General features: G+C 43.2%; 1 protein-coding gene across 1 annotated transcript; it reads left to right on the top strand.

Annotated features, from left to right (window-relative positions):
* Nucleotides 1-9,270: 9,270 nt before the first annotated feature.
* LOC131333541 (uncharacterized) lies at nucleotides 9,271-10,688 on the top strand. Its single transcript, XM_058368108.1, has 2 exons — nucleotides 9,271-9,783; nucleotides 9,862-10,688. The coding sequence occupies exons 1-2, from the start codon at nucleotides 9,382-9,384 to the stop codon at nucleotides 10,480-10,482; spliced, it is 1,023 nt and encodes a 340-aa protein (XP_058224091.1). The 5' UTR covers nucleotides 9,271-9,381; the 3' UTR covers nucleotides 10,483-10,688.
* Nucleotides 10,689-12,861: the final 2,173 nt, after the last annotated feature.

Raw genomic sequence — 12,861 nt, 5'->3', positions numbered from 1 at the left:
CTTTGCTGTCAGCGACTCTCCAATCAAAAAATACCTATCAGGACCAGTCTCGTCAATCTGTATTTTCTTTAAGCCTTCAACTACACTTTCTGTTGGGTTCTTTCTGACGTCCTCGATAGTCGGTTGATCCGGTACCTCTACCGTATGAACATGATGGGCCTTTAGAAGTCTTTTGATGGTGGAAATCAAACACTGTTGTGCTATTTTCTGGTTATCTTGGATTTTTTCAACCCCGTTAGACCCAGGAAATTTTACCATCTGATGGTAGGTGGAAGAGACTGCCCTCATTTTGTGTAATCATGTTCTTCCTATAATCACGTTATAGGAAGATGGCACATCCACCACTAGGAAGTCAGTTTGCAGTACTATGGTCCCAGCCCGAACAGGCAGGGTTACCTTGCCCAATGGCCAAACTGCTCCTGCCCCGAATCCAACCAAGGGGGTTACTGATTGTACCAAAGCTGCTTCTGTTAGCCCCAACTTCTTAAATGCATCGTAGTATAGTATCTCGGTGCAACTCCCTGAATCCATCAAGATCCTTTCCATGTAATATTCCCCAATTCGTAGGGTTATGACCAAAGCATCATTGTGTGGTACCTGAACTCCACCCAAATCCTCATCAGTGAAAATTATGCTCTCGTTGCATACTTCTTCGCCACGTCCTCTTTTCTTCCCCAACCGCATTACATGTTGGTTGTGTTTGATCTGCCTTTGGAGTAATCTCACCTCATTCCTTGTATAAGGCTCGGCCAATCCATGTATCATATGGATTATGCCCCTTGTATTTTGTTCATAATCCAACTCCATTGCTTTTTCTTTATCCTTAGGATCTTCCTAGATAAATTCTTTGAGATAGCCCCGTGAGACCAGATCATCAAGGTGCTTTTTAAACATCTCATAATCCTCTGTCGTATGGCATCAATCCTTGTGGTAGCTGCAGTGCTGATTCATAGCACGTTTTGTATTCTTATCTCCACCTAGACTTGGGGGCCACTTGAAGTAAGGCTGGTTCTTTATTCGATAAAGAATCCTATAGATGGGCTCCTTCCAAACCATGGTAATAGAAAAGAAAGATTTGGGATTAGGAGCTTGTTTGTCCTTGTACGGCTCTTTCTTAGCCTGCCCGTAGTCTTTCCTTTCTCGATAAGTTTTGGGTTCTGGCTTATCTGCTTTCTTCGTAGGACCCTTAACCTGCTCAGCAACCATCTTCCCATCTTCCTGGAGTATGTCATCCTCGATCCTGGTGTGCTGCTCTATTCGTTCCATTAACTTTGCAAGCATTCCTACTGGACTCATGTTTAAGGACTTACGCAGCTCTCCCCGAACAGGCAACCCGGTCTTGAATGTGGCTATTGCGTACTCCTCGCTGCAACCTTCAATCTCGTTGAAAGTTTTCCAGTACTTCTTTGCATAGTTCCTAATCGGCTCATTCTCACTTTGTTTCATAAAGGAGAGGCTCTCAAAAGTCTTTGGAGCTCTCCTGCTTGTTAAGAATCAAGTAGTGAATTCTTTGGCCAACTGCACCCATGTTTGGATGGAACGTGGACCTAATTTATGGAACCAAGACAAAGCCACCTTTCTCAAACTCGATGGGAACATTTTGCACATAATTGCATCATCTCTTTCATGCATAAACATTGCCTGCTGGTAGTGCTGTATGTGTGCCACGGGATCAGCATCTGTCTCGTAGAGGATGAACGTTCCGTGTTTCACCCTGCTCGGCAACCTAGCCTCCTGTAACTTTCTTGCAAAAGGGGAGGATGTAATATTCTTGAGTGCTTTTCGTGCTACTTCTCGCGCAGTCATGGTTTCATCCTCTAATCCCTTCTCTTTGTTGGGTCTAGTCCTTTCCCAATTGGAATCAGGTCTCTCGTACCTGTCCTTATGATGTTTTCTAGTCCCTTCATCCTAAGGGGTAGAACTTTGCCCCCTGCTCCTCCTCCTTCTTGAGGACGCCTTTCGCCTTTCTAGTGTTTGACTCTTACTCCTGTTCATCTCCTTTCGTGGAGAAGCTTTATGTCGCCTTGGGGTGGAACTTCTACTTCTGCTCCTTCTTCCTCGTAAAGGAGCCTTTTTATATTTCACCATAGTATACTCATCTCCCCTGGAATTTCTCCGTGAGAGTCCAGAATCTTCTGGGTGTTCTCGGATCCTTTTCGATTCCCGGATCTCGTACTCTCGTTTTTTGATTAAACGAGCATATTCCTTGATTTCCTGCCTCTTTTTATCGAGGACATCCTCACTGTAGTGCACACTTTTTAAGTGTGCAACTGATTCATCTCTTTGATGGGAATTACTCCTTCTCGTGGATCTTGAGGTTGTTCTTCTCTCTTTATTTTTTGAGTTGTCATGATCAGCAAGGGGGCGATCCTTACTCGTGGTCCTCCCATGTCTGCCCTCGGGCTTTCTCGGAGCCCCATGTGGAGATTTATCTCCTCCGCCAGCAAGCAAATTCTTTGGATCGAACGGCATTGTTGGATCTATTTCCACCATGGTCGTATTTCAAAGGGAACTCTTTCGTTTCCCACAGACGGCACCAATTGTAGGGAGATGAAAGCAAGTGGTGCTTAGAAGGGTACAACTTGGTAACGGCTTCACGTGACTCCTCACCGGAACTCTAGTTTGTCGTCGGAACCCTAATCTGCGAAACAGACGAGGGGTGAGCACACCTTTGCCTCTTGTGGCAAAGGCCCTCCGATGCCTTAGTTAGTGTCATGTACTAGCAGAAGAACCCTAATTATCAGTAGGTGAATAATAGTATTGCAATGTATTGCGTATCTTTTACCTCTAGGTTTACCTCATATTTATAGTCTCATGGATGCTTGCTGCCCAAGTTTACGTGTTGCCCTAGGTTTCCTACCTCGTATAGGAAACCTAAAATATCTTGGATTCTTATTCGCTTATCGGTTCATTACTTTAGTCCTTGATGGACTCCTTTCCATAATTGAACCGAACATCCCATTCCCGTTGGGTATCTTTCCAAGATCCTACATTCTCGAGATTTCATTCCTTAACGGAATATACTCTTTCTAGACCCTTCCAGAGTGTTCCCTCTGCTTCAGCACTTGATTGGAGCTCTCTCTCTGTTCGGCTATCTCATCGCCAAACAGACTGCCCGGACCAGTGACTTCACATGTTATTGGCCTTTACCGTTGAACAGATAACCCGGACCTGTGACTTCACATGTCATTGGACCGCTATGCCGATCACCGCCCTATCAAGATAGTATTACCTGCTTTATTTACTACGTGTTTCTTTGTACCATGTGTTCGGCCACTAGTCGTGCCCGTTCTGGAATACCTCCCTAGAGGGGGGGAAATCATTGGCTCTCTCAAGCCAATATGAAGACTATTCTTATCCTGACCTTAGGCTTCCAGCCACTTCGATGGAAACTTTACAATTTTGCTACTTCAATTTAATTGCAAAGATTTGTTTCATTTGAAACTTTAGAGGAAAGGGAAGTTTTAAGAATTAACCTGGAGGCAAACATAGAACGAAATATTCTGTCAAAAGAAGAAAAGAAATACAATATGTAATTGCACATTTTTTTATTCCAAATGCAATACATTTTCTTTGAGGACTTATATCAAACACCTGATGGAAACACAATAAGCCTCAGTTCCGTATCTCCACAAACCAATGTGAGCCATAAAATTACAACAAACAACACTAATTAATCAATTCCCTAAGCATGCAAACCCATTCCCCAATACTTGCATTACGAAATGCAAAATTCAACAACTCCTCTACTCCGTTCAAATATCCTTTTCAAAAGGAATTCTTGAACAGTTCTCTAGTCAAGTATCCAAAGTGCAATTACATAGGAAGGGAAAATTAAAAACAAAAGGAAAGCCCTAGGTCAACATGAACTTGTTTATTGGCAATGCATGTGCAATATTAACAAGAAATAAAGATCAATTAATGAAAGGAATCTGTAAAATTAACCTTAACTCGTAGTTGCAAAGCAAAATCGAGCCCTAATCTCATTGCTGTGAAACGAAATCTAGAGATTAAATGCCGTTGTAGACACCCTAATCTGGGCCTCCGAATAATCTTTTAAGTTCCCAGATAATGAAATAAAGGAAACAATACCTTTTGAGAGCTTGGATAAAGGACCCCTTCAACTCCAAATAAAGTTACTCTGCCATTTTCTAGACTCTCACTCTCTAATAATACCCTCATTCTTCTTCTCCTCTTAAGTTCAGTAAACTACTGACTTAGAAAGACATCCACCTCAAAGCATCCAAACAACCTTATATCCTTCAATCCCCATTCAAGCATTTCAAGTCCAAATCAACTTCCATTCCTCCATCTTCAACCACATCCAAGCTTCGATCAAAAGGTATAAACAAATTCCTTGGGCTAAACCACGTTTAGCTTTGAAGGGGAGCCAATCGAGGCCCTTCTCGGTCTTTCTATACCGAGTTTGGGTCTCAAATGAGCTTTATATTCAAAAAGCACAAAAAAATAGTTTCTATACCGGATATGTTGCACCGTGCGGCGTTTTACGATTCTGCACAGTGTAGTGTGTTACACCGTGCAGTATTTTATTTCTTGTACATATTCCTTCTTATGTTATTCTATTTAGTGTGTTTACTATTTTTCTTTGCAGGTACATTCCAGAATCAAGTTTCATGTTAAAAGTCATCTTTTGACTTTATTAAATCTTTCAACATTTTAAAAAGCTTTTAACATTATTTTACATGATAAGATGAACAAAATGGTCTTGTAAATCATTTTTTAGAGATTCGAAAAATATAACAAACTATTTTGTGGACCTATAGTTTGTTTTATCATGTAAAAACAAACTGATTCTGGAATGCGTAAACAGGTGAACCGCACGGTGTTTCATATGATATTGGAAGACTGCTGTAATGCTATTATTTCACTTTCTGTACATTACTCATCCATTTCATATTGTACATCTCACACCACAAGCACTCCAATGTGTTATATTAAACCCCATGTCCCTTTCCCGTACATGTTTTAATCAAAGTTAAGTTTTTCAAATGGTATTAAATCCCTCATTTAAAATGCTTAGTAGAGACCGGTTTTTACCGGGCGAGCGGGGTGCTTTTTCAACTAAACCTTCCCCGTTCGTACCATGGCTCCCGAACCTAAAATCTCAACGTTGTCGATAGATCAAAAGCCTTTTTTCTCTCAAACAAACTCTCGATTTCTCGGATCATCCATCTCAAAAATCCGGGTGGCGACTCTTCGAGCGCACGTCGAGCGGAGAGCCCACAGTGGTGACTCCGCTGGAGACTTTTATTCAATACTTTACTTGCACTTTTAAAAAAAAGAAAAAGAAAAAAAGTATTGAATAATCAAGAGGGCCAACCTTGAAAGGCATTTTCTTTGGGAGGTTTAAAATCGTTCGAAAAATTCACTCTGTTTTCTTTTGCACTCTACACAGCACAAGCCTCGCCAGTGTGTTTTGGCAATCTTGCCCGGTTTACCGGTGACAAGCTCTCCCGGGATGCCTTGCAACCCTCGACCGTGATGAGCCATCGTACTATTCGACCACTATCTTGCAATACACTTGACATGGGAAGTACATCTTGACTCTAGTCCGGGGAACCCTTTTGAGACCAAAACTGGCCTTCTGCACTTGTACATAACGATAGAACCTTGCAAACTAGGACAGAAGCATATGATTAGGACTTATGTGTTATACTGTGCTTACGTGCTGCATATATCTTGCTCACATGACATATCTCATCATCATGCTACATTGCACATGTATTGCTTGACCGTTAGAGTAGTTCTAGGACTTCTCTCTCCCTCCACGTTTTTTAAAAAAAAAAAGAAGGTTGCTAACACCCTATGGAGAGTCGTGCCCCATGGGACGCACGTTGCTTAATACTAATTAGTCCTTAAAATGACGCATTTGGGGGAAATCAATTCTTACTAAGTCTTTGATGAATTTTTCAATCAAATGTTCAAAAAGAAATGAAGGAATGACTAAAGTATTAATGATGTGATACTTACATCATCTAGGCTAATAGCGCCACGTCGCTCACGCCTACTAGTCATAATGCCGCGTCATTTTTACCATGTCATTTCAAAAATGGAAATTGAACCTTTGAACAAAAAAAATTAAAAAAATTAAAAACAAATGAAGACTTAGTTTGTTTTTACATCTCTTAAGTTTCGTTGTTTAGAAAGGATACATTGTCAAAAGAAACTCTGAGGACCGAGGCAATTTTTTTTTTTAAAAAAAATCGTTTTCTGTGAGTCTAGGAGACTTAAAATCTATGGAGTTTGAGATACCTCCGGTGTTCGACTGCCCGAACGGCCCCTCTGATCTGGATCTAGCCTTAGGATGTGCTTGTATCTAGGCTTCGGCAACCTCATTGCTTTGTCTCGGATGGTCAAGATAAGGAGTTGGCTCTGATTCCGAAGTATTCGGAATTTAACCTGCCTGACATGACTTACCCGTGGCTGTTGAAACCCTTGGTACAGTAATACCTAAATAAGATTTGGAGTTGAGGTAGGTCTATAGGAAAGTTAGGACGGTGACAACAACGATGACACGTGAGCATAGAACCTTCCAAGGTTAAGACATGGACCCATCTGTTTGAACTATGTATTATATATTGCTTACTTGATGCATTTTCGTGCTCAAGTGTCATATCATATCATCGTACTGCACTACACTTGTACGGTCCGTCCACTAGGCACTCGACTACTTGTCTTCCGAGACTCACACTCACTCTCACCTCATCCTCCGCCATTCTCTCCCTCCCTCTGTGGTCCGAAAAGATTGCCAAGACCCGATGAAGCGTCATGCATTTGATTACACGTACGTTGTCTAAATCAATTAATCCTTGGAACGATAAAGCCTTGGGGATATCAAAATTTGATAAGTCGTTGTAGGTGGATAAATTCAAGTAGTGCTTTGAATAGCACTGGAGTGCAGCGGCTCCACGTGCCTCTTGAACGTAACCCTAATTCGTCAGAGAAACCCTTATCCTGCAAAACAGACAAGGAGTGAGCGCACCTTTGCCTCTCGTGGCAAAGGCCCTCCGATGCCTTTGTTAGTATTTCGTACTAATGATCAAACCCTAATTATCAGTAGGAAAGCAATAAGATTGCAGTGTATTGCGTACCTTTCACCTCTAGGCTTGCTCTGTTTATATAGACATTCGGATGCTTGGTGCCCAAGCATCCCTATTGCCATAGGACTCCCAACTCGTATAGGAAACCTAGGATATCAAGGATTCTCGTTTCCTTTATCAATTTATGGAAAAGAGTCCTTTTAGGATTCTTTTCCTTTAAGAGCCGAACATCCCATACTCGTTGGGTATCTTTCTCAGATCCTATATTCTTGGGATCTTTATCCCTATATGAGACATGACTATTCTGGAATCTTCCAGAGTATTCTCTCTGCTCTTACTCTCGATTGGAGTTCCATCTTTGTTCGGCCATCTCATAGCCGAACAAACGGCTTGGACTAGTTACCTCACATGTAACTGGTCCTTGAGCCCGTACAACCTTCCTGGACCATTGACTTCTCATGTCACTGGTTCATATTGCCGAACACTTGTTTAGCATGATGACTGTCCTGTCTATATTCAAACTATGGTCCCACGTACCATTTATTCGGATATCGATTGCAGTGCTTTCAACCCGTGATCACTCGTATCACGTGCTAGGTTCTTTACATCATCTGTTCGGCTGTATCATAACCGAACAGTCTATTTATAGCCATGACTTCTCATATCACTGGTCCATATCGCTATTCACCGAACTGCTCGGCGATAAGTCCAGTCGTATTTACCACGTGTTCCCAAACATCACGTGTTTGGTAACTAAATGTATCTGCTCGGGAATACCTCCCTACAATTGCTCCCCAGCTTTGCTCGTTTATATTTTACTCAGATGACGAGTAAAGCTTTTAACCGAACAAATTCACTTTGTTTCTGCACCCTATTTCACATATTGGTGCAATGTTTCATCACTTTGCTTAAGAAAAAATCATCTTTTCTTGTCGCCGTCACAGGCTTTTAGCCCTAACCTTTACACGCGTTGATCATCGTATTGCGTTTCATTAAATACGAACAGACGTGTTTATGGGAAAACGGAACGCTCAAACGGCGTCTGGGATGACGTTTCACGTACGCCACCCACTTTTGGGGTATTTGTGGGTTTTCGTCCCATTTTCAAAAATCTCAATCTCTCTCTTAGACTTCCTCAGCAGAAAGAGGCGATTTCAAGGTTTACCCGCCATTGAAGCTCTGTTCATCATTTCAAGACCTCCTCCTTTCTGCTTTTAGGGATTCAATCGACTATTTGTCGTAAGTCATCATTCCTCTCCTTACTGCTCTTTTTCTCTTGGTAGATTGTTCACAATCTTTCGTTAGGGTTTCATCGTCCCCTTTCTTTATACCTCAAAGATCCCCAAAAGGTTTTCTGGTAATGGGGAGATTTCGTAGACATTGTAATACTCCTCAAACCATGGCTAATTTTAGATCTCGATATGGGATTCCTGACAACGTAGCCACTGTTTTGGCTCCTGAGGATGCCATTCGTGAAAGCTTCGATTTTGACACCCTTCATATTCCAGTAGTAGCCGTCGTTGAAGGCGGAGTTAGGTTTCCCTTGGCTCCTCTGCTTCGCCAAGTTTTGGCGTATTATAGACTTTCCCCAATGCAAGTCTCTGCCAACTTCTTCCGAGTAGTTATGGGCATCAACACCATAAATCAGATGTTAGGGACCTCGTTAGGTTTATACGACATTCATCACCTATATAGTATCTCTAGAACCGGGGATGCCCTCACATATTATTTAAAGAGTAGGGATTCTAGGAAGAAGCTTGTCCTTGAACTCCCTGACTCTGCTCGAGGGGATGACGACGACTTCCTGATTGTCACAGGCAACTTCGAACCCAGAGATGAGGACGGCCAAGTGATTGGTTTTCACGCTCCTCATGTATTCGGGAGCCCACGTTAGTGCTTTCCCCTAATTTCAAATCCTTGTCCTTTTTCATAGGAAAAGCTTTTTCATGCTTTCTAATTATTTATGCTTTGCTCGGCTGCAGCTTCGAACATTAACCGGGGTTATAATATCATAACCCCTCAAGTGCACGTAGCTGATATCAAGCGAGCACTTGCTTTCAACGGCGAAGGGACTTACCTTGCTGGCCGAGCAAGAGCGGCTCAGGTTCTGCTGAGTTACAAAGCGTCATACGGAGGGTTTATTGATCGGCGTACCCGAGCAGCGGACAACCTTACAGCGGCTGGTCCTTCAAGACCTGTTCCCGAAGAAAGGCGTTCTCGGACACCTCCAATCTCCGACGAACCAATTCCCCTTGCCGAAGAAGCCTCCAGTCCCACATCAAGTTCTTCTTCCAGCGGTTACACGCCTTCACCTCCAGCAATGAACCAGCCAATTGATTTAGGGAGTCTTCTCACCATACCTGGTCGAGGTCGTGGCGCTGCTCGGGGCCAAGATGGCCAAGGTCGTGGCCGCCGTACTCAGACTCAGACTGATGCTCCTCCTGGCTTTTCCCCAGAAGAAATCGAGGCCATCCACAGAGAAAAACGTCAACGGGTGGAACAGCCTCAAGAAAGACCCCCACCTTCCTCCTCGTCTCCTGCTCCAATATGGGCTCCCTCCTTCTCTCATGGGAACCGAGCTATCACTGCTCGGGACACTGTCGAGACCGAAGGGACTGCCCTTGCATTGTCCCAGGCCTTTTTGTTGCCTGGGGACATGCAAAAAGAAGTTGCAATGTCTCCAGACAATCTTCTCAGTTCCTTCATGTCCCACAACGCCAAGGTAAAATTTCTTTTTGTGATCATAGTGTACACAGAACTTAACAGTTATGTTTATCACAATTGTTTTGAATGTTTCCAGGTGATGCAAAAAATGGTGGCCATGGCTCAAAAACTTAGCCAATCAGAGCCCCAACGAGCAAAACTTGTCAGTGAAAACTCCAAGCTCCAACGTACCATCATCAGGCTTGAGAGAGAAAGGAACCAGGCCCAGGGGGTTGCAGATGGCCTGAAAGGACAGTTGAAGGGGACTGAGGACAGTCTTGCCCAGACTTTGAAGGAGCTCGAGACGTCCCAGAATGAAGCCAAGGCTGCCTTTGAAAAGGGGTATAACGAAGGAATCAAAGTTGCCACAGAGAGCTACACAAACCAGATGCCTGGAATTCAGGATCAAGTTTGGGTGGCGTCTTGGAGGGCCTGCCTTGAAAAAGCAGAGATTCCTGAGTCATCTCCACTTTGGACCAACATTGAGCTTCCAAGCGCAGCAGCTGGTGATCAGGAGGAAATTGTTGAAGAGGGAGATGAAGAACAGGTCGTGCAGACAGCGGAGCCTCCTGTTACCGAAGTGGAGCCTCAGAGTGATATGACCAACTCTGGCCAAAAGGAAGCCAGTGGTGGTCAACTTGAAGATGAGAATCCAACTGCAGCTGAAGCTCCTCCAACTGTTCCTACAACCGTTCAAGACCTGACTGAAGATGAGTGAATATGTCTTTGTATTGTGACAATATGTTTGGCTTTCTGTTTCTGGGCCTAGCCAAAGTGTTTAAAAATTCTAACAGTATTTCGTACTTGTCTTTAAGTATCTCGTACTTATGCATATATTTGAATGCTTCTAAGTCTGTGCACATTCGTTGTATGATTTGAACAGTTTTGTGCATATTCTCGTATGCTTATGCATGTATTCATATGCTTTGCATAGTCTCGTAGAGTTTAAGTTTCACGTACTTTAAACGTTTAAGTTTCACGTACTTAAATGTTTGAAATTTACACAAGTATTTCGAACTTGTGTTCAATTTACACAAGTATTTCGAACTCGTGTTCAAGTGTCACGTACTTTAAATGGATGTCATAGACCCTGCTCCCCAATACGAATGAGGGAATTTTACTTCGTAATTCGTATTTAAAACAAATACCAGAAACAACAATAGTTATAAAAAAAGGCGACTTTATTCATAAGCTATAGAGCTCAAGAGGGCGTTATTCGTACCCCGTGCAGCTAAAATAACAGAACTAGAACATAAGAGAGTTTTATTCGTAACTCTCACACAATCACGATGTGTACAAAGAAAAAGTATTTTTCATATAAAAAACTTCCTCAAATTATGGACATTCCAAGGCCTTGGCACCGGTTTCCCATCCAGGTCTGCCAGTCGATAAGCCCCAATGCCTACAATCTCAGTAACTCGATATGGGCCCTCCCAATTGGCCCCTAGCTTTCCCTCATTAGCCACTTTAGTATTGCCGAGCACTTTTCGTAGCACAAGGTCTCCAACACCAAACTCTCGTGGGTGTACATTCTTGTTATATCTTTTGATGAGCTGCTCTTGGTATGAGGCCAAGTGCACCAAGGCCCGTTCTCGTCGTTCCTCGGCAAAGTCTAACTCAATCTCCAAGGCTCTTTCATTTCCTCCACTTTCAACCAAAGTGGTCCTGTTGGTCGGCAGACCTATTTCCAATGGAATAACAGCCTCCGTTCCATATGCCAATGAATAGGGGGTCTCTCCCGTAGACCTCCTAGGCGTTGTTCGGTATGCCCATAGGACCAATGGCAATTCATCGGGCCATTTCCCCTTTGCTTTATCCAAACGTTTCTTTAATCCCATCAAGGATCGTTTTATTCGAAGCCTCTGCTTGTCCGTTGCTTTGAGGGTAGGCTGGAGTCGAGTAATAATTTCTTATCCCATACTGGGCACAGAAAGTTTTGAATTTCTTCTGAAATTGCGTCCCATTGTCTGTAATCAACGAATAGGGTACCCCAAAGCGAGTTATGATGCTTTTCCACACAAACCTTTCTATCATAGGTTCAGAAATCTTGGCCAACGGCTCAGCCTCAATCCATTTAGTGAAGTAATCTGTTGCAACTAATAGGAATTTTCGATTCCCAGTTGCTTTGTGTAGTGGACCCACTATGTCCATTCCCCATTGAGCAAACGGCTAGGGACTTGTCAGCAGCACCAGGTCCTCGGCTGGTGTTCGAATCATTGGTGAAAACTTCTGACACTTCTCACAAATTTTTACGTACACCTTAGCATCTTCTTGCATGTACGGCCACCAATACCCTTGGGTGATTGCTCGATGGGCTATGGACCGACCACCAGCATGGCTTCCACAAGTCCCCTCGTGAATTTCGTGGAGGAACTTTTGCACCATCTCAGGATGCACACAAAGCAAGTAGGGTCCTGTAAAAGACTTCCTATATAGTTTTCCCTCTGGGGATAACCAGAACCGAGCAGATTTGGTCCTGATTTTATGTGCCTCCTTTTTGTCCAAAGGGAGTACTTCATCTCGTAAAAACTCCACTATTGGGTCCATCCAACTTGGTCCTTGGTTCACGTCCAAGACCATCTCTACACTCCTGCCAATGCTCGGCTCAGCCAAATACTCTACGGCTATTTTTCTTTTAAACTCAGATGGTACAGCTGCGGCTAACCATGCCAATGAATCTGCATGAGCATTCTTCCCAGAACTTATCTGTTCAATATACACCCTTTCGAAGGTATCAAGTAGATCTCTGGTCACCTGTACATATGCCGCCATCTTCTCGCTCCGGGTTTCATATTGCCCGGACAGTTGATGGACTACGAGCTGTGAATCAGAATACACCCTAACTCGTTCAGCTTTTAGGGTTTTTGCACTTCTTAAACCAGCTAAGAGTGCCTCATACTCTGCCACATTATTTGATGCATTGAACCCTAGCCGAACAGATAATTCTAACATTGACCCTTCAGGGGGTAAAAGCACAACTCCAATACCTGAACCGGTGTTGCAAGCTGACCCATCAACAAACAGCTTCCATTCCAGGGGATCTTGTTCGGCTAACGCCTGTTTCTTCGTTACAGGAGACTTTGCTTCACACTCCTTT

This window comes from Rhododendron vialii, chromosome 7a, assembly GCF_030253575.1.
Source record: "Rhododendron vialii isolate Sample 1 chromosome 7a, ASM3025357v1".
Taxonomy (NCBI): Eukaryota; Viridiplantae; Streptophyta; class Magnoliopsida; order Ericales; family Ericaceae; genus Rhododendron; species Rhododendron vialii.
The sequence above is the reverse complement of the archived record's forward strand: the minus strand, read 5'-3'. Positions and strand labels throughout refer to the sequence as shown.

Bases quoted from the DNA above. Each gene is read 5' to 3' on its own strand.
- LOC131333541 (XM_058368108.1), top strand. From the start codon at position 9,382: ATGAACCAGCCAATTGATTTAGGGAGTCTTCTCACCATACCTGGTCGA. The intron at 9,784-9,861 runs GTAAAATTTCTT...GAATGTTTCCAG, and splicing joins TCATGTCCCACAACGCCAAG to GTGATGCAAAAAATGGTGGC.